Raw genomic sequence first — 26,225 nt, forward strand, 5'->3', positions numbered from 1 at the left:
TTATATGTTTACTTGGAAATATTTTACCTCAGTTCTGGAACCTGTCCACCACTACCACCACCACCACCACCACCACCACCACCACCACTACCACTGTCTTGAGATTTTCATTGTGAGCATTGGAATTTATTGATTCTCATTTTTTCCCAAAGAGTTATATTTTAAATGTGTGCCTTATGAGTGTTTAGAGTGTTTAAATAGTTGTTTTAATCTTAATAATGAATAGGAGGATAAACAATCTCTTAAAACTTTTTGAGATTGTCTTTTTAATTGCAAAAAAGAATTATAACTGTGTTACCAGAAGAAAATTACTTAGAGTGGGATCATGGGTTGGAATATGCCCTAGAATTCTGATTTTTATACCAGCAATATATAATAAAATATTAAAAAAAATAAATCTAGCATAGCCAAAATCTGAAGTTGCACATATATTCTTATTTAGAGGTATCTTTCTTGAAGGCAGGCAGCTTGAATTGCTTCATACTAGAAAATTTAATGTACCACTCAATTACTATTCTTTAGCCCAATTTAAAATAATAGATTGGGAGTAAAGTCTTAATGCAGTGTAATCTTTGGAACATTAGAAATAACCTTCTTCTCTCCATAATCAGTATATAGTAAGGATATCAATTTTATCATACTTCGTGAATAGATTTATAATAGCATTTATTATGCGTATTATTTATGTGTAGTACTTAAACTTATTACATGAGTTCTGTGATTTCTCTTTAACTAAACTTATTCTGATGTTAATTTAAAGATAATGCTATTATCATAATATTTGAAAATACATATTTTGATGTTAAGGCTTTTAGATGATTTCATTTCGCTTCTGGTGACACCCCAACTTAGGAGTGTCTTAATTATTTTATACCATTTCATAAAATGAGTGTTTTGAAAGAATTTGAAGTATGAATATTGTGATAAAATATTAGCTGTGTAAGTGTCCTTATTCTTGCTTTCTTCTTTAAATAAAGTTGTGCCCTGTAGAGCTGTGAAACAATAGTGAAAATATTAGGACTTTATTTGAGGAATTGGAAAGGATTTCATAAAAAGACCGTTATCTCTTCTTGTGATGCTACCTCTTAATGATAGTCATTGGCTTTTTCATTTATTTTAAAAAGCAGATTTTCTATACTAGGTGAAAATGTTCACAAAAACTAATTTACATACCCCTTCAAATCTCTTTTGGAGTAAGAGAGGATACAAATAAACAAATAGTAATAAAACTAATTTGCATACTAAAATGTTGGTCTTAATGGTACTGATGGAAGGTTTCCAATTTGTAGCAAAGCAGTTTTTTAAAAAAAATTATATTGCAATGTACTTTATTAAAAAATACAATGCCAAAATACAGTATTGGACAGATTTATCTTATCTCTATTTATTTTGTTGATGACCAAGTAACAGAACAGGATTCATGATTTTATAAGTAGACCTTGATGATCTTGTCAGTTTTATATATTCCCAGTACTGTAGATGCAAACATATAGAGGATAATAGCAGTTTTGTTTTGGAATCATAGTCTTTCATGAATCTATTCCTTTTTCTCTGTTATCCATTGAATTCTCAAAACATGGTTTGTAGAATCAAAAATCATCTATGATACTTTATAAAATGTAGATTCCTGGGCCCCACAACAGAACTACTATCTTCAACCTGATACTAAAACCTTGCAATTTTAATAAGAATTCTAGATGATACTTATGGGTATTGAGGTTTATTGACCAGTGCCCTAGAGCAGAAGTTAGCAAAACTTTTCTGTAAGTTGCCAGATAGTGAATATTTTCAGCTTTATGGTCTTTGATGCAACAATAGTTGACACCTGAACAATGCAGGGGTAAAGGGTACCAACCCCCTCTCTCCTATAGTCAGAAATCCACGTTTAACTTTGGACTCTCCAAAAACTTAACTTAATAGACTTAACAAAACCTTAACTTAATAAACAAAATAAAATTAATAAACAAAATAAAAAACTTAAAAAATAAAAACTTAACTTAATAGACTACTGTTGACCAGAAGCCTTACAAATAATATAAACAGTTGCTTAACACATACTTCATATGTTACATGTATTGTACCCCAAGTTCTTATAATAAGCTAGAGAATAGAAAATGTTATTATGAAAATCATAAGGAAAATATATTTACAGTCTTATACTGTATTTGTTGAAAAAATCCACAAAAAGGCCCCACTGCTGTGTAAACCTGTATTGTTCAAGGTCAGCTGTACTTACTGTGCTACTGTAGTATAAAAGCAGCACCAGTAATGCATAAACAAATGGGCATGGGTAGCCATATTTGACCCAAGAGCTTGCACATCTTTGATAGAATCAAGGTTCTAGACAAAAGGTTTTTTCTCTGTGAATCTTTTCTAAGGCATTATCTCTGAAATCAGTTATAATGGTATTTCTTGGGTGTTTATTTTTTGATTAACTAAAGAAAATGGGTAACTAAAAGAGAACTTCCTGGATATATGTATTACATGAATGGATATAAAACCTTTATCATATTTAAAGCCTTTTCTGTGTTCTCAAGGAGACAGTATGAATATCTTGTTTGTAATTGTATAATTCACTTCTAATACTAGGTTCCTGTGGCTAGAGCAAGTATTCTTTGGCTAATTGGAGAAAACTGTGAACGAGTTCCTAAGATTGCCCCTGATGTTTTAAGGAAGATGGCTAAAAGTTTTACTAATGAAGATGATCTGGTAAAACTGCAGATTTTAAATCTGGGAGCAAAATTGTACTTAACCAACTCCAAACAGGTAAGAGTCTGAGCCTTAGTCTACCTGTGTGACAGCTACTGTTCCCTCTTTACTCTGTTGAAGCAGCTGTGGTCTATGCATGCATTAATTTGTCCATTCAACAGTTACTATGTGTCTGTTTCTATAAGGTTCTTCTACCTTAGAAGGTGGTGCAGAGAGATGACATTCCAGTCTAGTAGTGGAGAAAAACAACAATGAAATAGTAGGCAGTAACCACTGTAATAAAATGTTAAGATACAGCAGAACTTCAGAGGAGAAAGTTATTGAAAGTCTGGTAGTAGAAGGAGGTGAGAGATCAGAGGAAGTTTTGTGAAGGATTAAGACTTTTTTAAAAAAAAAGATTTTATTTGTTTATTTAAGAGAGATAGCAAGAAAGAGCAAGCACTGGGGAGAGGGAAAAGCACACTCCCTGCTAACCAGGGAGTCTAACATGGGGCTGGATCCCAGGACCTGAGAGGAAAGCAGACACTTAATGGACTGGCCACCCAGGCACCACTAGAATAAGAGTAGAGGAGTGAGAGTCATGAAACAGCTATGTTTGTTGTGAGTTTCTTGTTTATTGATAAAAACACCATGTTAGCTTGATACCCTAAATCCATGTAGTATTGTGAAAGCCATAACACTAGAATTGGCTACTTTAAATGTTATCTAGCTTCCAGGTATTATAAAATTAATACAAAATTAGTATGTTAAAACTGAAAGTAGTTATGTCTTGTAAAACTAAATGAAGGTTGGTTTTCGCCCTCTTTGTAGCTATGAAGAAACAATAATGGAGAGTGATACTTTTTGTTCAGAAGTTGTAGAGTGTATTCCATATCTTTTGAATTTGAAGACAACATACCTTGCACTTAGACATTTTTTCCTTGAGCTATATTATTAAATGAAGTTTTGGAACTCAGCTTCTGAAGAGTTCTGTTGTATATTTTAGAATGAACTTCTAGATAACCACAAATTAACTTCACCACCAACTAGTGAAAGCATAATATTTAGAAAATATACTACATTTTCATAAAACTCACTGTTTTTTAAATGATTAAATATAAAAATAGGTGAATGGCAGTTTCTATAGAGTTGTGCTCTGTTCTCCAATTTCTTTCTCAAGAAAAGGGGTTATGAAAGAATTGGTAAAATAAGCATTAAAGGGTAATTCTTATCACCATCAACTTGGCAGCATTGTTGTTACATGATTCATATGTTTTGGATATGAGACAGAGGCTAAAATGATTTATATCACCTAAATGTAAAAACTTGTCTTCTGTACTTGTTTATTTTAGCTATCTTTAAAGGTGAATTAAAGAGATCAAGCCACAGTGCTCAGGGACTGGTTTGCCATGAAGTGCTGATATTTATTTGTAGATCTGAATGCCCTGTGATACCTCAGTGAGCATTCCAGAATTGTTAATTGAATTATATAGTTATTGGGAATATCTAAGTTAATTGTGTTCATTTGCTTGCTTGAGAAATAATTGAGTAATTAATCTCTTTAATACTTCAAAATATTTTTACCTGGTATGAATTCTAATTGAAAAATAAGTCAACAGTCTACTTTCAGTGTATCAAGTTAGTTCCTCCTGAACTGACCCTCCCATAAAGAACAACTATAAATTCTGGAAAAAAATTAAAAATAACTGCCTGAAGTCTTAGAAGAGTAAAGAAAAGCAGGAAGATCCTGGAGAGGAATTAACAGCTGGAAGAAGGGAATGGCACAGAGTACATTTCCCCACTTTTTAGCTTTTATCCAGAGGACAGGCTATACAGTCTCCACTCTGCACAGGGGCTAAAATTCCAAAACGTCCTTCTGGCCTGATGAAGTAGAGAACATATATCAGGAAAACGATAGACATTGGAAAATTAGGGAAGAATTCAAGAAAGGAGAGAGCCAAAGTGCAGGAGCCTCAAGATCTGTGAATAATTCTGCTCTGGTCTCTGGCTGACCCCTGAACCACACATACACAGGGTAGATTCAGAACCGCATTGCTAAGAATAAAGATACTGAATTAAAATCTGAGCTGCATCAAATAGACAGAATTTGCACTTTAAACTCACCCACATTAATTGCTTGCTAAAATAAACAAAATCAGTACTCAAAATGCATCTGGGTGACTCTGTCAGTTGAATATCAGACTTTAGACTTTGGCTCAGGTCTTGATCTCCAGGTCCTTTGGTTGAGCCCCACATAGGGCTGTACATTCAGTGGGGAGTCTGCTTGTGATTCTCCTTCTGCACCCTTCCTTCATGCTCTCTCATAAGCTCTCTCTCTCTCTCTCAAATAGATAAATCTTTTTTTAAAAAAATCATTACTCAAAGAGTGTAACAGTGTCCAAGGCCTCTAAAATATAACATTCATAATGTCCAAGATACAATCCAAAATTATTCTATATAAGAAGAACCACAATGTTTAAAGGATATGAAGTTTTAATTTATGAATATATAAAAATTTTTGGAGATGGATGTTGGTATTGGTTGTACAACACTGTGCTTGAACGCATACCTAAAAATGGTTAAGATGGTAAATGTTGCATGTTTTATCATGCACACACACACAAGCAAAACACCAGGAAAATGTGATCAATTTTCAAGAAAATTGAAAGAAACAAGAGAAACTAATTCTGAAGTGATCCAGATGCTGGAATTTGCAAGCAAACATTTTGAAGCAACTTTTTATAAGTGGAATCATCAATATAAAGAACAGTATATTCACAATGAACAAAAAGATAAGAATTCTCAGAGAAATAGAAATTATAAAAAAGAATCAAATGGAAGTATTCTAGAACTGAAAAATACAGTACCTAAAAAAAATCAGTATCTTGTCTATCATTAGTATTATATATTCTTCAACATTTTAATATTTTTCTTTTTGTATATACATATGTGAAGCTGCTTCATGCAGTGTTTTTGGTTTGTTTTTAAGAAAACATGATTAACACTCTTTAGGTGGACTTTTTCAGTAAGCTTCTTTAATTTTCTGTCTCTGGGTTATTTCAGATGTAAGTTTGTGTTTGGGAGGCAGTTTATCTGTTTGATGACTACCAAAGAACTATTGGATGTCAATTACTAGAGGGCGGGTAGTGATTGAGAATACAGCCCCTCATATTAGACTGTCTGGCTTCAAATCCTGTTTTGCCACTTACTAGGTACATGATTTTGGACAAATTATGTAACCTATCCAGGACCTATTTTTCTTACCTATAAGTTGGGGATTGTAATAAATGGTTCTTTATAATGCAATGTTCTTAAAAATCATTGTGCTTTACAAAATTGTGCAATAAAAACTACATTTTTTAATTGGAAAGATTGAGCTGGAAGGATGATAAATTCAGGTGATGATAAAAAGAACCTAATAAAAACAAGAGTACAATTTACACATGTAAAAAGGTTAAGAAATGCATAAATAATACAATGAATATAACTCTTTACCTTGGAAAAGACCTGACATGGAAATGGGTGTTGAAAAGGTTGTATTTGTTTGTTAAGTAGTAGAAGAAAAATTAATCTGAAATTGGACGGAAAGTTGTACCATTGATAACACATGTAGTTATCTGAAGAAAAATTAATCTGAAATTGGATGGAAAGCTGTACAGTACCATTGATAACACATGTAGTTATCTGAGGTAGATGTTTGAGGTAGGCATGTTTTGTTATTCCTACAAAGCCCAGTTCAGCTGGTAGCAGTTTTCTGCCTTCACCGAGTATTTCTTATAGACAAAAATCATGCCTATGCAAACACAAAATTCACATTATGCAACTGAATTGGAACAAATCTACATTTTCAGAATAATTATTAGAGCACTACTAACTATATATACCTCACAAAATTATTATAAAGATTAAAGGAGATAGTCCATGTAAAGTGTTAGGATTTCCTGGGTTGTAATAGTACTTAGTCCATGTTAGTTTTTATGCTCTTTTTTGTATCCCTAGTTATACTGTTAACCAGCTGCCAGGTTATTCTTGGAGAGTATGGTTATTTATAGTAAAGGAACTAGTCTCATTGTCTCATTACTGAGAATCTATTCTCATTAGGAAAAACACTCCTTTTAGGTTTATCCTACTGAGAAAAGGTTGCTGGAAATCCCTCCTTTTATGACGAAAAAATCGTTAAATATGAATATCAAGAGTAAAGAAAGCTGTTAGAATACTCATACAAGGAGAGTAATTTTACTATTATACAGGGGAAAAGCTGAAGGACTTTGAAATCATTTGAAGTTGTTGAAGCTCTATAGCTCTATAGCATGGTATAAAGATTGAGCATGACTTCCTTGAAATAATCTACTTAGGTCTGAGAGAGAAAACTAAGAGTTGATTAAACTTAATAGCAGTGAAAAATTAATGAATAATGGGTGCATTTGTTTTTAAACTTCCTGTAATCTTTTAAATGTAGCAATAATATATGTTAACATTTTACTTAGCTCGTGTTTTTCTTTTCAATTGTGAGATAATGCAAACCTTAGAAAAGTGCAAAATAATATGAATACACAGATACCACTAAAATGAAGTCCATATTTTTGCCATAATGGTTATTATTTTTTAAGGGAATGCAACAAGTAAAAGTAAAACCTCAACATCCTGTTCATACATTTTTTCCCTCCCCATTGGTAGCTACTGTCATATTGCTGGTGTGCTTCAGTTATGTGTAGTTTTACATTTTTATTATATGAGTATATATCTTTACACTATGTTACTGTTTTGTAGGTTTTGAAATTTTGCATAAGTGGGAATTCTCTTTTTTGCTTACTCTTGTACCCTTTTTTCACTTAAACCATGTTTTTAAAATATTGACATATATAAATATAATTCATTTATTTTAAATAACTGTCTCATTTTCTATGACACAGGTTTCTGCTTTTCTGCTATTAGAAAAAAGTGATTCATAGAGTATCCTCAATACTTGTATTTTCTTTGTAGTGCTTTTTAGACTTTTTGGTTCTTAGTAAGAAATTTTATAAGTCACAGTTATATTTGAGGGATCCTTCCTGAGGTATTAAAAACAAATTTCCTCTTGGGATGCCTAGGTGGCTCAGTTGGTTGAGCATCCAACTGTTTGTTTCAGCTCAAGTCATGATCTCGGGGTCCTGGTATCAAACCTCAATTTGGGTTCTACACTCAGCACAGAGTCTGCTTGAGATTCTTTCTCTCCCTCTCCTTCTGCCGCTCCCCTTAACTCGCATGAATAAACAAACAAACTTAAAGGTGGGTTTAAAACTTAAACTTAAACCCGAAGGCATCAGGTCATGATCTCCAGGTCCTGGGATCCAGCCCTGCAATCTGGCTCCTTGCTCAGTGGGGAACCTGCTTCTCCCTCTCCCTCTGTCTGCAGCTCCCCTTGTTTGTGCTCTCTATCAAATATATAAAATCCTTAAAACAAAAAACTAAAAAACAACCACAGATTCTCTCTTGCTCCATGATTCAGGTCTTTTGAGAAATCTCTTTCTGCCCCAGCATGACTCAGCATGACAGCAAAAGGGCATCAGGCTCTATGCAGTGACATCTCTACTCTCTCGGATATATTTTCTGGCATTAAAAAATTCAAGCAAATATAGCATATAAAGAAAGAGCTTAGAGAAAAAATTTCAAGTTGACAAAAATATGGGTATTGCTAAATTCAGGAAGTTTCATCCAAGTCACATAAAGAATCCTGGTTAGTCATGAAATGATGAAATTGATTACATGGAACACTGGTACTGCTTAGATTTCCGTCTGGTGTAGGTTAAGAATTATGTAGCTTCCTTTCATTTACCAAATCATTTGCCAATACCTTCCTTTACAAAATAACAGCTGTGTGGAACCAGTATTAAGTTTCGCTATGCTAAATGCTGAATTCTGTGTACTTTTTTATTTTCCTTAAATTAAAGAGCATATCTCAGCTGATTTTTGGACTGTATCCTAAGATACCCTTTTTATTATTTTGTGCTGACTTACTAAATATTTGAAGAAAGCTATTGTTTGAGCCAGTTTATTACTTGTCAGAGTGTTTAGGTAGAAATATGATGCCCATATTTTGAGAAGTTTTTCTTAAATAATGAATTTTAAAATTTTTATATAGCATTCCCCAAAATTCATTTTCCTATGTCACAGTGACTTAGAGTCAGTCTGAAAGGAATGTAGTTGGTGTAGTGTATGAGTAACATTAGCTGTTAGTTCGTACCAGTCACAATTCCTTAAATCTAAGCAGAAAAAAATAATCTGAAATCAAAATTTAACAAATAGTTATATATAAGATATTGTTTCGTTATTGAAGTACATTGTATTATTCTCTTTGTCTTTTATAACTTTATGAATAAAATCTATTTAAAAATACTGTTTAATGTCCAGTCTGGTTTTGGATTGAGTCTTTGGCTATGTTAAAATGCCTATGGTTATTTACTTGACCATTGTTTACTTTCTTTGTCACCGTTGCCCAGGACAGACCTAATTTATGTTTGTTGTCACTCTGTTCTATCTAGAATTTGCCCCCCCCAAAAAAACAACAACAAAAAAAGAATTTGCCCCCAATTTTTCATTTTTATCCTTAATAGCTGTTGTTAAAATAGCACAGAGAAAGTTTCCAGATCTCCGTATTCTACTTGCACCTCTGCTGTGGTTTTGTCTAATGATATGTAAGACATAAGTGCAATGAACAGAGATTTCATTTTAATATATATGACATTTAAATCCGAAAGAATTTCTTTCTTTTCCAACCTTTTTGAGATGTAACATAAGTAATTTCTCTCTGTTACAGCAAAATGCAGAATGTGTGCTGATAAAATGAGGTGCATCCTGACAGGGCAAGTAGGAAAAACTAAGTCCTTCCTTTTTTTAAATGGTGGTGAGTTAAGTGTTGAAGTATTTTATCCACAGACAACTTATACCAGCAGGTTGTGCCATGACCTGTGCAAAGTATGACTCTCTCAGTTGTCAGTGGATGTTGAGAATCAAAGGAAAAAATGGGAAGTTTGGGGTTGGTGGTAGGTGAAATATGTGCAGGAGACAGTCCTGCCATAGATCAGTAGAGAGTGGTCAAACCACTCTCTCTTCATCCAAACCACTCTCTCTTCAGTACTTCTGTCATTTATTGTGCAGTGCAATAAAGCCCATTTATATTATTATTTGGTAGTTCTTTATCTTGTTATAAATCCAGCAGCAATCAGTTCTTAAAAATGAAGTGTGTAGTTAATGAAGAATGAAGTACTGAATTTCTTTCTTGGTACTTAACATGCACAAAATGTTTATTGATGTTTACCATCCACTGTGAGAGTTGCAATGATATCCCTGACCACACAGCAACCGAAAGATAAAATGTGTCTGCTAAAAAAGGATCAGTGTCTATTTAAAAAACCTAAGAGTTATCTTAAGATGATTGTGTCCCAAGATAACAAATATATACCAGTACAGAGGATATTTACATATCTCTCTGTGATGCAAAATCTCATTTAGATAACTTTTTTTTTTCTTTTTCTTTTTTTTTTCTTAAAGAGAGAGAGAGAGAGAGAGAGAGGCAGAGACACAGGCAGAGGGAGAAGCAGGCTCCATGCACCGGGAGCCTGACGTGGGATTCGATCCCGGGTCTCCAGGATCGCGCCCTGGGCCAAAGGCAGGCGCTAAACCGCTGCGCCACCCAGGGATCCCTCATTTAGATAACTTTTTAAAAATTAATTTTCTTCATTTTTTATTCCAAGTTCTCTTTTGCATGTATGAAAAATGAAGCAGTAATTATTAATGTATTGGCTCCATTAGCAGAGAAAGGACCTAAACAATGCTAGTTTTCAAATAGCAAATCAATTAATTCCAATAATAGGTTGACTCTTCTCACTCAAAGCTTTTGTAGGTTTGCTCTATCAGTGCTATAAATGAAATCAAAGCCAAGCATTTGGAAGTTTATTCTGTCAAAAGTGGTGTAAATGCTCTTTTAAATTTAAAAGGTCAACATGGAAGATAAAACTACTTGTTTTTGCTAAAAATATTGTCAAGATAGAATCGATTTCTTATTAAATTAAGAAAACTATGGAAGAGAAATATTTTAGAATTGGTTGTGTCTACTGAAATAAAACTAATGGTCAAATATACTGATATTATATATATATATATATAGTTTAATTGAACTACGAAATTCTCATGAAGCTAATATTGAAAAAAACATACTTCAGCATGACAGCACACACTCTTGTACACAACTTTTTTGCTGCATGCTACTAAATGGATCCTAAAAACATTATTTTGTGAAAAACTGCTTTGTAAATTAACCTAAGTGTCTTATGTTGGCTTTTTTTTTTTTTTTTTTTTTTAACTAGGGAGCAGGGATGGGAATAAGTAAAACTTCTATTTGTTAAATTCAAAATCAATTGGAAAATTTTAAAGTGTTTACCAAATGGAGTGCCAAAAACCTTTACCTTTTGAAAATTTTAGCAATGGCAATTCTTAGAAACAAATCTTGCAAGAAAGGAGTTATTGAAATTTATCCCTTCAAGTTAAGTGATAAGACCCCAAGATTTATTTTAGAAGTTCTAAGTTTGCAGTATCTCAGATGAGGTGAAGATGTTTTTTGATGGAGCTCCTATTTTGTATTAGAGTGAAATGAAATTGAGAAAGTAATTGATTTTGCTTTTTTTTAATTTGGTGAAATATTTTAAAAAGTATACATAGAGAATGACTTGAAAGTTTTGTCCCACAAAAATAATTACCAAAGAAAAGATTGTAGGGGTAAAAGTTAAGTATCTGGACTTGATATATTTACAGATTTCAGCGTGAAAAAAAAGCATGACGAGAATATCCTTCTTGTCAACAGAATTTTCCTATGCTTACCATATTGTTTAATACTATAAAGAGGGTGTTTTCTTCATTAAAAATATTATGAGCTGTAGAAAAGAATAAGTTGAAAATGTCAACAATATCATAATTACTGATAAAATTCAATTTTGAAAAGACATACTTATTTTTTTAAAAAGTTAAGACTATAAAAATATGTTCTTCAGAGAAATATCAATGACTTAGTATTAGAAGTAGATACTTCTAAGAAACGGATTAAAGTATATGAATTTATGGTGAATAATTATTCGCGTATGTTTAATGCATCATTTTACATAGATAAGTTTTTACCTTTTATTTTTTATTTTTTATTTTTTTTAGTTTTTACCTTTTAGAAAGAATTTTCGTTTTGAAATGTTTAACAGAAATGTTTTAATAAACCTACCAATATAATCAAACATGTTATAGTCAATAAATGCATACTTTAAAAATTACAAAATTTTACTATTTAAAATTCCCTAACTCTTGTGTCTGTTAATATATTGAAATAGTTTAATTTCTTAAAAATTAATTTTGGGGATCAGAAATAGAAACAAAATCATTCTACTGGCTTAAAAAAATTGTTCAGTTACTGTATCATACACCTGAAACTAATAAAACACTATATGTTAACTATACTGGGATTAAAATTTTTAAAAAATCATAATGAACAGACTTATTTTATTTCTCTGGTTTATTTTGATCAGACCCTCTTAAACTCCACACTCAGATGGACTTCAGAGTTACCCTGGTTGTAAATTCTCCCTGTGCATTTGAGAAAACTGATGGTTAGTGTATTTCCCAGGCTGTCTCAGAAAGCTAATAACCTAGTCCAGAACACCGCACTTTGTTGTGAGCTGTATTCCGCATTTGGTGAATATTTTGCTAATTGTCTTTTAAATGAATCATAGATTTTTTTCTTATCTGTAGCTGAACCAGCATGGTCTAGTAATTAGCAAATAGCAATTATTGGTAACCAAATTCAGGATAGCTCTATTAACATTTTTCCCTTGTATTTTTTATAGTTCTGCTTTATTGAAACTAGGTTAATGCTTTTTTTAAATGCATTGTTACTGCAAGAAGGTTGCTTTCTATCCAAATCAATTATCTTAACCAATTATCACTATAAAAGAGTTTACCGCACCATTTGTGTACTTTGACTTCTTGTTCTAGAATTGTCTTTAGCTCTGCCTGACCTGATTTAGTTCATTTTGTGTCCATTCTAATGTCTATAAAACGCTGTAATGTAACATATATTTTTTCATATATTGTGAATCCTCCCTAATTTATAGTTACAGTTGTATTTGTGCAACCAAATTAAAACTGTTTTTTCAATAAAATAACTGAAGTTTAAAATACAAACCTATTTTGATAATATTTTGATTTTGGTTTAATTACTATTAAAATTATCTCAATATATGTTAATGTAGTACATTCAAAAATTGACTTTGGAAATCTTTTTACGGTGTAAAAGCTACTATAATAAGTTGCTGCCTTACATAAATAAATAAATGACCAATATTACTGGAGGCTATAAGCAGCATGGGAAAAAAATGGAAGGAGTCTTTTATCCTAGTTTTTAGAGGGCATCAGCAGCTTGCTTTTATGAAAAAGTAACAGCTAAATGCACTGCAAATAATTTGCAGTAATCCAGTTCAGTGATTCATGTGTCTGCTTTAATGGGTCATAATTCAGGGTAAAGTAACTGAGTGCAGTCAGAGTGCAGACACTGCTTATGCCAGGGACAGTATCTCTTCATAAAACACACCTCAGGAGAAGCAGTTTGCCAGCCCCCTAATACTCTCTGATGTTTTGATGTCCTGCATATTTTTCCGATTAAGTTTTGAGTGCCATGTTTTTAGTTGTATTTCCACATTCATTATTCTCACGTAGACCCTTCAGCGGGTTTGCCATATATGATTATTTTTTTAATGATGCCTTTCTTTCCACTTCAGCAGTTTAATAATCTAGCACATGGCTGCTTCTCAGTACTCAGCATTCACCTCCCCAATACTGAAGAGGACATGTGCTTTGGCTTCAAAATTCCATTTGCAGCGTTAGAAATGCATATTCCCTACGGAACAACATTTGTTTGACATAACCATTCATTTTTATTACCTCTTTAAATATGTTTATCCAGAGTTATCAATAATCATAAATAACTGTATTCTCATCTTGTTCTGTTTTTTTCCAACAGACAAAATTGCTTACCCAGTACATATTAAATCTCGGCAAGTATGATCAAAACTACGATATCAGAGACCGTACAAGATTTATTAGGCAGCTTATTGTTCCGAATGAGAAGAGTGGAGCTTTAAGTAAATATGCCAAAAAAATATTCCTAGCGCAAAAACCTGCACCACTGCTTGAATCTCCCTTTAAAGGTATTATTATCAGAATATAATTGCAGAATGTGTTAACTAAAAAATTAAGACAGTATGCCCCCTAATACATTTTAAATTTATCTGTTAAAAATATAAATGATTAACCTATATAAGTATATAAGGATGGTATACTTCCTACTTATCTGTTCTTTAGAGCACCTTTATATTAAAGTTTATATTTTTATACACCTTATTTACCTAAATAATTTCATTCTTATGATTTTATTTTTATTCTTACTAAACAGTTTAGCTGGATAGTAGATGAAAGCTGTGTTGTTCTGATAGACATTGACTTCATTTCTGTTTTAAGTAGACAGTTTTATTTAATAAGGAGTATAATTTTTACCTTAATAGTGAGTTGTTACTAATTAAATATTCAATGTACAGTAACAAAACTTTTCTGGGGAGAATTATTTCCTAAAAATATCCCTTTAAATTTACTTTTTTTTTTTAATTTACTTTTTAAAGATCAAAGTTGACTTATTTTTCCCAGCTTTTAAAAAGAATGATTATTTTATTAGTTTTAACAAGTAGCCATCAGAGTTAAAATCAAACAATTATATACCTTGGTTTTCATTTTGTTTCTTATTTAATTGTTGGTGATAAAAAGCAGTTCAGTTTTGTAGAAAAACTATTAAAATTCTGGATGTGTTTGTGCTAAGACATGTATATGGATTGTTTAACTGTGCTGTCATTCTTAATATTCACAGTAAAGTAATTTTTAGAGAAGCTACATTTCAGAGCAACACCTCTAAACACACTGACTGATTAGCTTTTTTATTGACCATTATGGGAGAGATTATTGTAATCTATGGACTGAAATCAGTTTTTTGACCTATGAAGAGCTTCCTAGTTTATATTTATTCCTTGACATTTGAGGTAATATGCCAATTACCTTGAGCTCTGATGAGGATTGTTCTCTGTTATATAGAGCTCATATTGTTTATTTTGTATTTTCCTCTATTTTAATAGATAGGGATCATTTCCAGCTTGGCACTTTATCTCATACTCTCAATACTAAAGCTATCGGGTACCTGGAATTATCTAATTGGCCAGAGGTGGCGCCGGACCCATCAGTTCGAAATGTAGAAGTAATAGAGTTGGTAAGTTGACCTTTCTGAAATTAATTTTGTCAAGCAGTGGGAGATTCAAGAATAACTATTGTTTTATATAAAAGCTTTTTTGGGTGGTTGAAAATTGAAAATTGTTCCGGTATTTCTAAATGTAATGTGTTAGATATATCTTGCTGTTATGGGAACTGAATATTGTAGTATTCCTATGTCATTGTACATGTACTTGTTCTTTTTCTTCAAGGAAATAGAGAATTGAATTCCCTGCATCAGTGCCACCCACATTTTTGGTATTGCATTTTTAGCTGTGTAGATTCAATTTCTAAGGTATTTAGTCTCATTGGATTGAGTTTTTTCTACTTTGTTTAGAGAATCGTAAGCTTCTTGTCAATATTTATCTAAATAATTTTTGCTGTTCTCTTCCAGAAAAACCATACAAAGTGTTCTTCCAGATTTTTTGATGAACCTGTTTTAAGTGAAGCCTAAACGTAAAAAGGTTGCATTGTGTACAAAAAATGTCCTCAGAGAAGGTCATAACTAAAATGAATAATATGTTGCTTTTACATTTAAAAAGTAAAAGCTCTCTAAATAAATACTCTTTTCCTAGATCTTTAAAAAAAATGCTGGCTACTAAAATAAGAGAATTAATGTTCTTTGCTAATATTTTTCTTTCTTACATGAACAAGAAAAGACAAGGGTCTTCTGATTGTCTTTAAAAATTGATTATGTGAAATATATCTGGTACTTTTTAGAGTTAATAAAAAAGAACAATTAGGTATTACATTCTAGGTGCTTTTCTGACCGAAAAGATGTATCGAACTAGGATTCAAATAACCAAAGTTCTTTACCACTAATTCCTCTGGGAAAGTCAGTTAACCTCCTTGCCTATTAAATTTTCCATATAAAAAGGAAGTCTTTGTTACTTTAAATAGAAAAGTTTCTACAACAGGCCTAGCCATGTAATTTGGTCCTTTTGAGAAATACGTTTCTCTTAACTATTCAAACTTATCCTGGCTTTGAAGCATGGTCAGAAACAATAACTATTATTGGCTCTGTTTAGCAAACCCTGGCAGTGTACTTTGATAATGTTTTGCACACATTATCTTGTTTAAACCTTATAACAACTGTAAATGATGGTTATTGTTATTCCGATTTTACAGATGAGGAAACCAGGGTTCAGAGAACTTAAGTTGCTCAAGCTCATGTAGTTAGTAAGTGATGGAACTGGGATTCTAACCCAGTTCAGAGTCCACTGTTCTTGCTGTCACTTACTGCATTTTATTACGTAACATGAGGAGAGGAAGCTTGAGCTCATTTGCAGATCTGTGCTATTCTTAGTACTTGGCACTGTCATTTTTATGTCGTGGCGAAGTATCTCTATTTAGAGGTTATTAAACAAATGTGAAAGTTATTAAAATTAATTGTATGTCCATTCCTCCTTGAAACTAAGTTTGTTGTTTTTTACTCAGATATACATACTCTTACACACTCTTTAAAGATTGCTTATTTGTGCAACTTTGTGTCAGATGCTAGAATACAGAGAAATTTTCTTTGTTTTGATTCCTTCCAAAGACTGAATCTTTCTCCTGATTTCTTATTATTCCTGCTCATTGTTTTGTGGTCCTGTCCTTTTCCATTGTTGGGTACATAATGTTTTGGCACACAGAGAAACATCCTTTTATCCTCCCTCCACTTAGATGCTGTCCTTCCTCCTTGTGGCCCCATCCACCAAAAAAATTTAAAAATAAAACAGTTTATCTTCCCAGATATTTTTTCTTTTTTCTTTTTTAAAAAATTTTATTTAATCATGAGAGACACAGAGAGAGAGAAGCAGAGGGAGAAGCAGGCTCCATTCAGGGAGCCTGACGTAGGACTTGATCCCAGGACTCCAGGATCACACCCTGGTCCAAAGGCAGGTGCCAAACCGCTGAGCCACCCAGGGATCCCTATTTTCCCAGATATTGATAGCAATGCTCTGCAATTTAATTTGGTTTCAGCAGTATCCTTGTATTGGCTGATGGATTGGTTGGTTGGCTGGCTTTTTCCATTGTCTTGTGCTCTTCTAAGCATAACTACCTCACAGGGACAATACTTAACCTATTTTCTTACGCTCATTTCACCTATCCAGTTCAACAGAAACAAGTTGATTTCTTTTTCATTTTGCTGACTGCATTCTAATAATTGGCAACTTACTATGGAGAATGATTAAAACTGATGGAACCTGGTTGAAGAAAACTGTCCCCATCCATTGATAACTATGCAAAAAGCAGTTTTAATCTACCGGTCTTTAGACATTTTGGATTAAAATTACACTATAAGAGATGTTAAGTAGGTATAAAAATAATATACATAGTTTTATTATCAAATGCAGCTGCAACAGTGCTGAAAGTAGTGTTCCTTATAGTCTTTCTTGCCTCTCACTCTATCACCCTCCTGCAAAATCACATCAATGTATTTCATGCACATAATACACTGTGCTATCCTAGTTTTACCATAAAGTGATCTTACAGGGTCGCATCTCACCATTAGGAAATATAACCTAGGTTTAAATAATCTGATAGGGAACCTAGTTAAGATTGGCAGTAGAAGTCATTTAGGATTGCACACTACCATTTCCAGGATAATGGATATAACATTTGTTTATATTATGATACCAATAAGTTTTAAAGATCCTTTAGAATTTTTTTGCTAGGTTCTAGACCATCCCGCCTCTTAGAGAAAGACCATATTTTGTATATCAAATGTATTTTGCTTTATAAACACATCTACTTTTAATATTTTATTCCTCTCAGCACTTTTCAGATTAGTCCTTCACTGTTGTCTTCCTCTTCTCTTTCTCATTACTTCTTTTGCTCAGAATAATAGACTTACCATCGTCATAAAGGACCATAAAAAAGTTAAAATGTTTTTATTGCTTAAAACCTAAAACTCTATGAAGAAAGAGCTCATGGCCATGTCAAGATAATTTACCCCTTTGAGCATAGAAGCCTAATTTCCCTTATTTGTTGATTTGGTCTTACCCTGAAAGCCATCTAGTTAAGTAATTTTTTTCCACACATTGATATGGCACACTTTAATCAGGCTTCAGAAAAATATGCTTGTCTTAAGGATTTAAGAAAAAATATGACCTTCAGTGTTTACAAAATATAGGAGAACTTTGTTTATACAACAGTATCTTTATTCATACTTGGAGGACAGAGCATTTTAACATATATAAAAAGAAAGCAGTACTGCTGACCTTATGTATCTTATTCAAATATATTCAAGGAATTTTTACTTATTTTCTATTATTGTCTATATAGTAATTTTCCAGGTTATTGAAGCTTATCTTTTTAAGCAACATACCTTAAGCCCTAAAGCCCTCTAGATCAGGTCTTTACAACCCTAACTGCATTTTATAATCACATGGAGATCTTCAAACTTGTGTGAGACTTGCAGCAAACGATTTAAATCAGAATCTGTGGAGGTAAATCCCAGGTATTAGCTTTTTAAGTGTTAGTATATTTTTTGTTTGTATTAATATTTTAAAGATATTCTTAGTGATTTTAATATGCATCCACTGTTGAAGATCATTCTTAAACCTCTGTCATGTACTCTAGCAGACTGACACATAGTAGAAACTCCATTGAAAATTTGATAAATAAATGAGTCTTAACCATTTTTGACCTCTTAAAAATACAGATTTCCCTGTGTATGAAACATAATTTTTTTTGATAAATCAAGGTCACAATTATGAAAACAATTTATTTTAATGCACTGTATTAAAGTCTTTAAGGAGCTATTCACACAACTCATCATTATTGTGCCAGACACTTTTGAGATAAATCAGTGTACAAAGTATTCAAATACCCTGCTCTCCAGAAGCTGAGGTTCTGGCAGGGATAGACAATAAATTTGTAAATTGTATAGTGTGTTGGAAAGTAATAAGTGCTGTGACAAAAAAAAAAAAAAAAAAAGCAAAGATCAGAAGTGCCTGCAATGGGGACGCCTGGGTCCCCATTGCTCAGTGGTTGGGCACCTGCCTTGGCTCAGGTCGTGATGTCGTGATCCTGGGATCCAGGACTGAGTCCCACATCAGGCTCCCTATTGGGAGCCTGCTTCTCACTCTGCCTCTGTCTCTTTCTCTCCCTCAGTCTGTGTCTCTCATGAATAAATAAATCTTTTTTTTTTTTTTTTTTTTTTTTTAAAAGAAGTGCCTGCAATGGGAGGTTGGAATTTTTAAATAGGGTAGTCCTCTCCAAGGTGACTTTTGTGCAAAGACTTGAAGGAAGTGGAGTGAGCCATGCCGTTATTTGAGGGAGAGCATGGGAAGGGCAGTCAGCTGGGGAAGGCTGGGAAGCATGACTGAGGTGTGTGAAGGAAGAATTAGGAGGTACTGGTACAGAGTGGGCCAGAGGGAGAGCAGTGGCAGGAGGTGAGAAAGGATACACAGGCGTGGTCCTGTAGGACGAGCAGATTATTGTAACTACTGGCTTTTTTGAGTGAAATGGGAAGCTGTGGCAAGCTTTCAGACTCCAGAGAGGCTTCATCACAGACTTCGGTTTTAATTTAGTCATTTTATCTCCTGTGTTGAGCAAACTTGGAGTTGGGGAATGGGGGTATGAATAGAAGCAAAACAAGCAGTTGCAGTGATCTGAGAGATGGCTCTGACCCGTGGTAAAGGACCAACTTGTCAAAAGGCTTTTTTGTGGATTAGATGTTTAGGATATGAGAGAGAGAGAGAGAAGTCAAAGATTACCCCAGGGTTTAGGCCGTTGAGGCGGTAAGGTTTGATTGCCTATACTGTTTTCAGGTGTGTGTTTATAGCTTAACCTCAGTATTTAGCTATGATCTTGCATTTCTTGTTACTGCTATGGTGTCTGCCTTTAACTGCCTTTACCTCTTCTAGAGCATATTACTTTAGTTCAGATCTCCTGCAGACCACCAAATACAAAAGTATTTAAAACTATATGTAGGGATCCCTGGGTGGCGCAGCAGTTTGGCGCCTGCCTTTGGCCCAGGTGCGATCCTGGACACCCGGGATCGAATCCCACGTCGGGCTCCCGATGCATGGAGCCTGCTTCTTCCTCTGCCTATGTCTCTGCCTCTCTCTCTCTCTGTGTGACTATCATAAATAAATAAAAATAAAAAAAAAACTATATGTAAAATAAGGTTGTTGGATTTAACAGAATGTGCTCTGAGATTCGAGTTCCTCTATTTAGGAGTAAAGGGGAATCAGCCTTAATGCTAGATCTTCTAATCGTTGCTTTCTCTTTTGAGACCTGCAGCTTTCTTTTGGGTTCACAATGTATTCTGAATGATTGTTTGCCAGAAGCCTGAATCCCCTAATGAGAATTCATTTGTATTTACAATTTTCCTTTTTTTTTTTTTTTTTTTTTTTTAAGCAGGCAAAAGAATGGACTCCAGCAGGAAAAGCAAAGAAAGAGAATCCTGCTAAGAAATTTTATTCTGATTCTGAGGAGGAAGAGGACTCTTCTGATAGCAGCAGTGACAGTGGTGGGGTTTACAATTTATTGAAAACACTTTGTTCACTATAGCTTATGTGCTGTGCCTCCAAAAAAAACAATAAGGCCTAGTACATAATATTCAACAAATGGGTTCAAATAAAGTTTATACTATTACTATAATGCCTATCACATGTCATTTTATATAGTTTTCTAAGTAATTTCTGATCCTTTCTCATTTGACTTTGCCTCTTGATCATCTAGCTAAGAAATGATAGAGTTGAAACAGAAACTCATGCTTTTTAAAATTCTAACCCACATTGCCTGTTATATTTATAGCATATTGAAAAACATGATTTTATATTTGATAAGCCTTTAGTGGGACCTTTAAAAGTAACTCTTCTATAAAAATGTACAGTTTATTTTAAACATTGAGTACTCTGTTCTTTATCATTTTATACTCTTTTATTTCTAAATGAACCTGTAGAAAGTAAAGCTAAAATTAATAAATGTGTTGTGTATTATAAAGAATCAGAGGTAAAATGATTAGGACACCATATACAAAGAAAGAATGCTAAACAGGAAGGATTTAGAAGTGCTGCATTTTAGTTATGCCAACCAAATAAGGCACTTGCCTTTGTCTTTTTCTGTTTAATGCAGAGGCAAAGTTAGATGCTTTTAAGGCCCTTCAGTACTAAAATTCTTTGAGCAGTTTGTGTAATGAAAGATACATTGGAGTTACTTTCTAGCGCTCTTTTTAACAATTAACCTAAGAGACATATCTGACCCAAGATCAAAGACACCTTTTTCTTCTATAACTTTTTCCTTAAAGAAACCAGAGCTCTTCACTATTGCTTGGTCATCCATTACTTACTCTAAGGTAATTCATTCACTTTTTCCTCAGTTTCCCCTATCAAAATCTTTGTTTCCTGTATCTGATAAATTAATCTGTGATGTATCACATTCTGAAATGATAGGTCAAAAATGGAGAATATACTTCAATGTAGAGTGTTAATGCTAAAAAATAGGGAATTTTAGAAATAAGATCATTAGGAAAGATCTGTTTGTATAATTAAAAGTGTACCATATGGATATTTATTCATAAGCTCCTATCTGTTCATAGGCTAACTTTTTAAAATACATACTTGAAATACCCTATTTAGACTTCATGGATTGATCTGAGTATGTGGCAGTTGTTCCACTCTAGCTACTGGAGGAAACGGTATCTTTTCTCATTAGAGATTATGAGATGATTTTCCCCGTGAGCACGTCTTCTAGAGGATAAACAAATTTCCTCAAGGATTTTACTAACTTTGACATAAAATTAATGCTGAATGAAAACTTGTTCACTTTTCAAGAAGGTGGGGAAGATGTTACTAACCTGAAAATTGAAGTTGGTTCCTGAAGCAAACTGAACCCAGACTCCTTTGAAACTCCCATGTAATTAACATAAGAAAGTAGCTTAGAAGCTATCATTCTTTTCATTACTTATGGGGTAGGTCAGTTATCTGAGTTAATACATACATGTGCACAGCTTTCATATCACAACAAATTTAAAATATCCTGTTCAGTTTTATAAAATTTGGGTAAGGTAAATTTTGCTCTTGTAGAAGCTGATGATAATGAATGCCTTTCCATGTGGCAGGCACTGTTGTGTCCTAATCACCTTTACATGTTTCAAATCCTTAAATCTTCACAACAGCTCTGTAGCTAGTATTATTGTCATCATTGCTGGAAAGGAAACTAAGACCCAGAGAGGTTGAATAACTTGCTCAGTCTTAGAACTTGTAAGTGGCAAAGCTAGGATTTGAACCCAGAGATTCCTACTTGAAAACCCATGCTTTTAACTACTATATGCTATTCCAAAGGAATATGGGTAATCCTAACTTTTCACTGTGTGATGCATAAATCAATCCTCATAAAGTAGATACTATTTACCTATTGTAATATGTTCTGGCTAAGGGCCCTTCATCAGGTAGATAATAGATGGGGGAACAGTTTGTCTCCTCTTATCTAGGCTACAGCTTTATACTATAATCATTTCAAATAGTAAAAAATTATGCTTCATGTTTAAAATACACACAGATAAACTACATGTATCACTTCTGGGAAGAGTCCTAGTATGCTATAAATTGTATATAAAACATGGAAATGTATAGCTCCACAGTATAATTTTATGATCTCTTTGACCTAAGGAAAATTCCTATACTACCTGAAATAAGTAATAACTTTGTAATTAGTAATTTTATTTATTGTCTTTGAGTTGAATTTTTTACAAATGAGTCAAATGGCTCATTCCCCTCTCAAAATTTATACCTAAAAGGATTCATCTCTTGCCACCTTCTCTCAATAAAATTTCTCACCATCAGTAGAATTAAAAATTATTTCTCTATCCTTATACATTCCTTAAAAAAAAGTTTTTGCCATAACTAAATACTTAAGGATTTGAAAAATGAGATTCTCTCAAATTTAGTTTACTTAGTTCACCTTTTCTTTGCTTTTCCCCACTCACTCTCAGAGTGCCTTGTCTGTCTTTTGGAGCTCCTTACACACACTGTGGCAGGAATGTGGGTGTGGGAGGACCGAATGACAAGAGTGTGGAAATTGAGTTGAACATGTGGGGTCCAGTAATCTAAAATTCAACATCTGGTTTCATTTCTAATGAATATTGACAGTTACTTGGGTCCTTATGTATAATTAAATGGCTCTAAATCAAGAAGCATCTGGTTATATTTTTTCAGAGAGTGAATCTGGAAGTGCAAGTGGAGAACAAGACGAAGAGGGAGACAGCAGTGAGGACAGCAGTGAGGACTCCTCCAGTGAGCATAGGAGTGACAGTGAAAGTGTGTCAGAAGTAGGAGACAAAAGAACAGCCAAGAGGAACTCCAAAAGTAAAGGGAAAAGGTAATATTTTGTCATAATTTTCTTCAAAAAATATTCTGTGGCATTTTCCCCCAGGATAACATTTCCCTTTAATTTGTAAAGTAAGTGAGAAAATACATGTATTTTTACCCAAACAGATACTGAGTTTTGTAAAATTAATTAGAATACTAGTTCCCATTATTCTATAACTTACTATAGTTAGTTTTCATTTTGAACTTGAACAAATCTTTGGGTTACATTTTGAAAATTGGTATAACCTTGGAAGGCTGAGTTAAGTGATCAAGAAGTAGGTATGAAACACTTAATTACCTTTTGTAGCAATTTTGCTGAGGGCTAAAATTAAATCCTTCAACACTTTGCCATTATGTAACTAAGACAATTGATTTTTCTAAATAGTGTTATAGTAAAAAGATTATGATCCAAATATTGGAGTCAAGGGCTGTGAAGGAAGACGGTCATAAGATATTTAAGTGTTAGCGCTTTTTAAGATCTCCCATTATCAGCATTATCGTGTATTAAAGTGTCATTAAAATTTTGAGTAATTGGGGCTAATACCTTGGATTGTATGAGTCTGTTTTCCCCCTTGCTGTCAGCGAGTGGCCTCTGCAGACATGATGGCCCTTTCCCTCGGAGCCTGCTGCCCGCTCACTTGATGAGCTTGCAGCCCAGCTCAGTCGTGGCTGACAGCACTGATTGGGGCGCAGTACGCTCTCTGCTCCTTTTATTACAGACAGTAATTAAAGCAACTCGCCCTGCCACTTCCATAACAAACACAGCATAATGCCCTAATTATGACTTTATTAATTTAAGTCAGGATTTAATGATTTTAAAAGTGATTTATATTGTTTTTCCTGTTCAGAACAAATGAAATCTGTAGGTTAAATTAATACAGGCTTTTCATCATTGCAAAGTTAAAAAGCTAGTTACCAGTAAATTCTTTTCATTAGATTAACATCTGAAACTCTAAGCAGTAAGGTAAACAGTAATTACCCATCAAAATTGAGTGCTGCATAACAAAATAACACTTTTACCTTTAAAATCTTATCTTAAAAGCTGTAAGTTAAATGTATGCAGAATCATTCACTTGTTGCAGCGAAGGATTTACTTGGTTTGCAATATCCTTTGAGGGAAATTTTGTACTTCGGGTTTAATATCAGAATATCTGTGATTATAGTTCATAAAAAGTATGTTATTTCCGGGAAGGGAAAATTTTGTTCAGTGTATTCAGTATCTTTACAGGTAGCAAAAGTCAATATGCTAGAAATTTTTAATCGTGTATTCTGTTAGATTCATTGTGTGTTTTTTTCCTTCAGGAATGGAGTTTTCTCTTTGCCTATGTTTTAATTTAAAAGAATTATTTATTACACCAAAGGGAATCTCATATACATTGAAAACCTTATATTTTTAAGTACATGTTTTAACCATTGAGTTGGGAATAGTAAATTGCCATTCTTTGCTACTGGAAAAAAAAACATATTTTTTAGTCATTGAATATAATTACATGTGCTCTGAGATGTTACCATGACTTTATTTTTAATAAACAGCAATCGTATTTCCTCCACAAAAATCAATTCTAGGAAATATTGATTTCTTTCCTTGTCTCACTACTCTCTCCCCCTGTGCTTTTCTGCCTGTCTCTTAGAATTTTTTTTTTCAAACTTTGCTGGTGTACCTATATGATAAGTCTTACTAAAAGCTTTATTTTTAAGTAATCTCTACACCCAACATGGAGTTTGAACTTAAAACCCTGAGGATAAGAGTTGTCTCGAGCTGTTTTGACTGAGCCAGCCAGGTGCCCCTGAATGATAATTGCTGAAAGCTACAAGCTTTAAGTGTCTTTAAAACCACCCTTTAGTAGTCATAACTATTATGATTAAATTTGAGTTTTACACTCCAAAGTATTTTTCATTTGAAAGGATCTAGTATGGTGTAGTGGGGAAAATGTGGTCTTTAGAATAAGAAGCATAACTGAGTTCAAATTCCAGTTCTGCCACTCCACGTGATGTGTCCTTGAGCAAGTTTTTTTAACTTTCCTGAATATTATAGAATAATAATACACCCAGTAAGAATATGTTGGAACATCTAAATTAGCTAATTGATACGAAGTTTCTAAAACTGCCTGACACAGTATTAAAAAAAAAAAAAACACACACACACACATGGAAAGAGAGCTAGGCCTTCAGTTTTGAGAAAATGTAGAAGACCATAAGGCATCTCTCTTTGAAAAAAGACCATTTGGCTACCTCACGTATTCCCTCTCCTTGGAGAACTACCTCCCTACTTGAGACTATCCCTATTCCCTGCCTTACTCCTATTTCTCAGCTTATGTGTCTTCCTCTAGGAAGCATTCCCTAATTTGGTTAAGTTTGTTTAGATGCTCTCTCATGACACATTATACTTTATCACTTATTACTTACCATACTTTATTGTCATTGCCATCTTCTCTGTATTTTCTAATGGAATGTAGACTGTAAGGGAAACACAGAGATCGTCTATACCTTATCCTTAGCACTGACTTACTGGCAACACCTGGTGGGTGGTCCGTTAATACTTATTAAATGAATGAGTGAGTAGCATCAGCATTTAGGTTTGATCATTTGGTATTTTATTTTAAAAGTTTATATTTGATTATCTTGTATTTTTAGTAAGACTTTGCATTAGAAGAAATCTGTGTTGGGGCACCTGGGTGACTCATTCAGTTAAATATCTGCCCTAGGTTCAGGTGGTAATCCCAGGATCCTGGGATCGAGCCCCACATTGGGCTCCCTGTTCAGTGGGGAGTCTGCTTCTCCCTCTCCCTCTTCCTGCCACTCTTCTGCTTTTGTATGCTCTGTCAAATAATCTCTTAAAAAAAAATCTCTTTTGATCTGGTTAGCATTTCCTCATAAACATAGTTTATGAGTCACATTTCAGAATAC

General features: G+C 33.5%; 1 protein-coding gene across 8 annotated transcripts in view; it reads left to right on the forward strand.

The window, feature by feature from the left end:
• The window catches only part of AP3B1 (adaptor related protein complex 3 subunit beta 1), a 265,515-nt gene that overhangs the window by 143,629 nt on the left and 95,661 nt on the right, over window positions 1-26,225 (forward strand). For 7 of the 8 annotated variants that reach the window (XR_012015574.1, XM_072794111.1, XM_072794102.1 and 4 more), the window contains 5 exons: window positions 2,590-2,766; window positions 13,724-13,910; window positions 14,883-15,013; window positions 20,365-20,476; window positions 23,166-23,328. Coding sequence is in view for 7 of the 8 variants with exons in the window: in XM_072794111.1 (XP_072650212.1) it covers window positions 2,590-2,766; window positions 13,724-13,910; window positions 14,883-15,013; window positions 20,365-20,476; window positions 23,166-23,328 (770 nt within the window). In the remaining variant the exon portion in view is untranslated. The remainder of the gene's footprint in view (window positions 1-2,589; window positions 2,767-13,723; window positions 13,911-14,882; window positions 15,014-20,364; window positions 20,477-23,165; window positions 23,329-26,225) is intronic. The other variant, XM_072794100.1, reaches the window with a different exon arrangement.

The sequence above is a fragment of the Canis lupus genome, chromosome 2 (assembly GCF_048164855.1).
Source record: "Canis lupus baileyi chromosome 2, mCanLup2.hap1, whole genome shotgun sequence".
Lineage (NCBI taxonomy): Eukaryota > Metazoa > Chordata > Mammalia > Carnivora > Canidae > Canis > Canis lupus.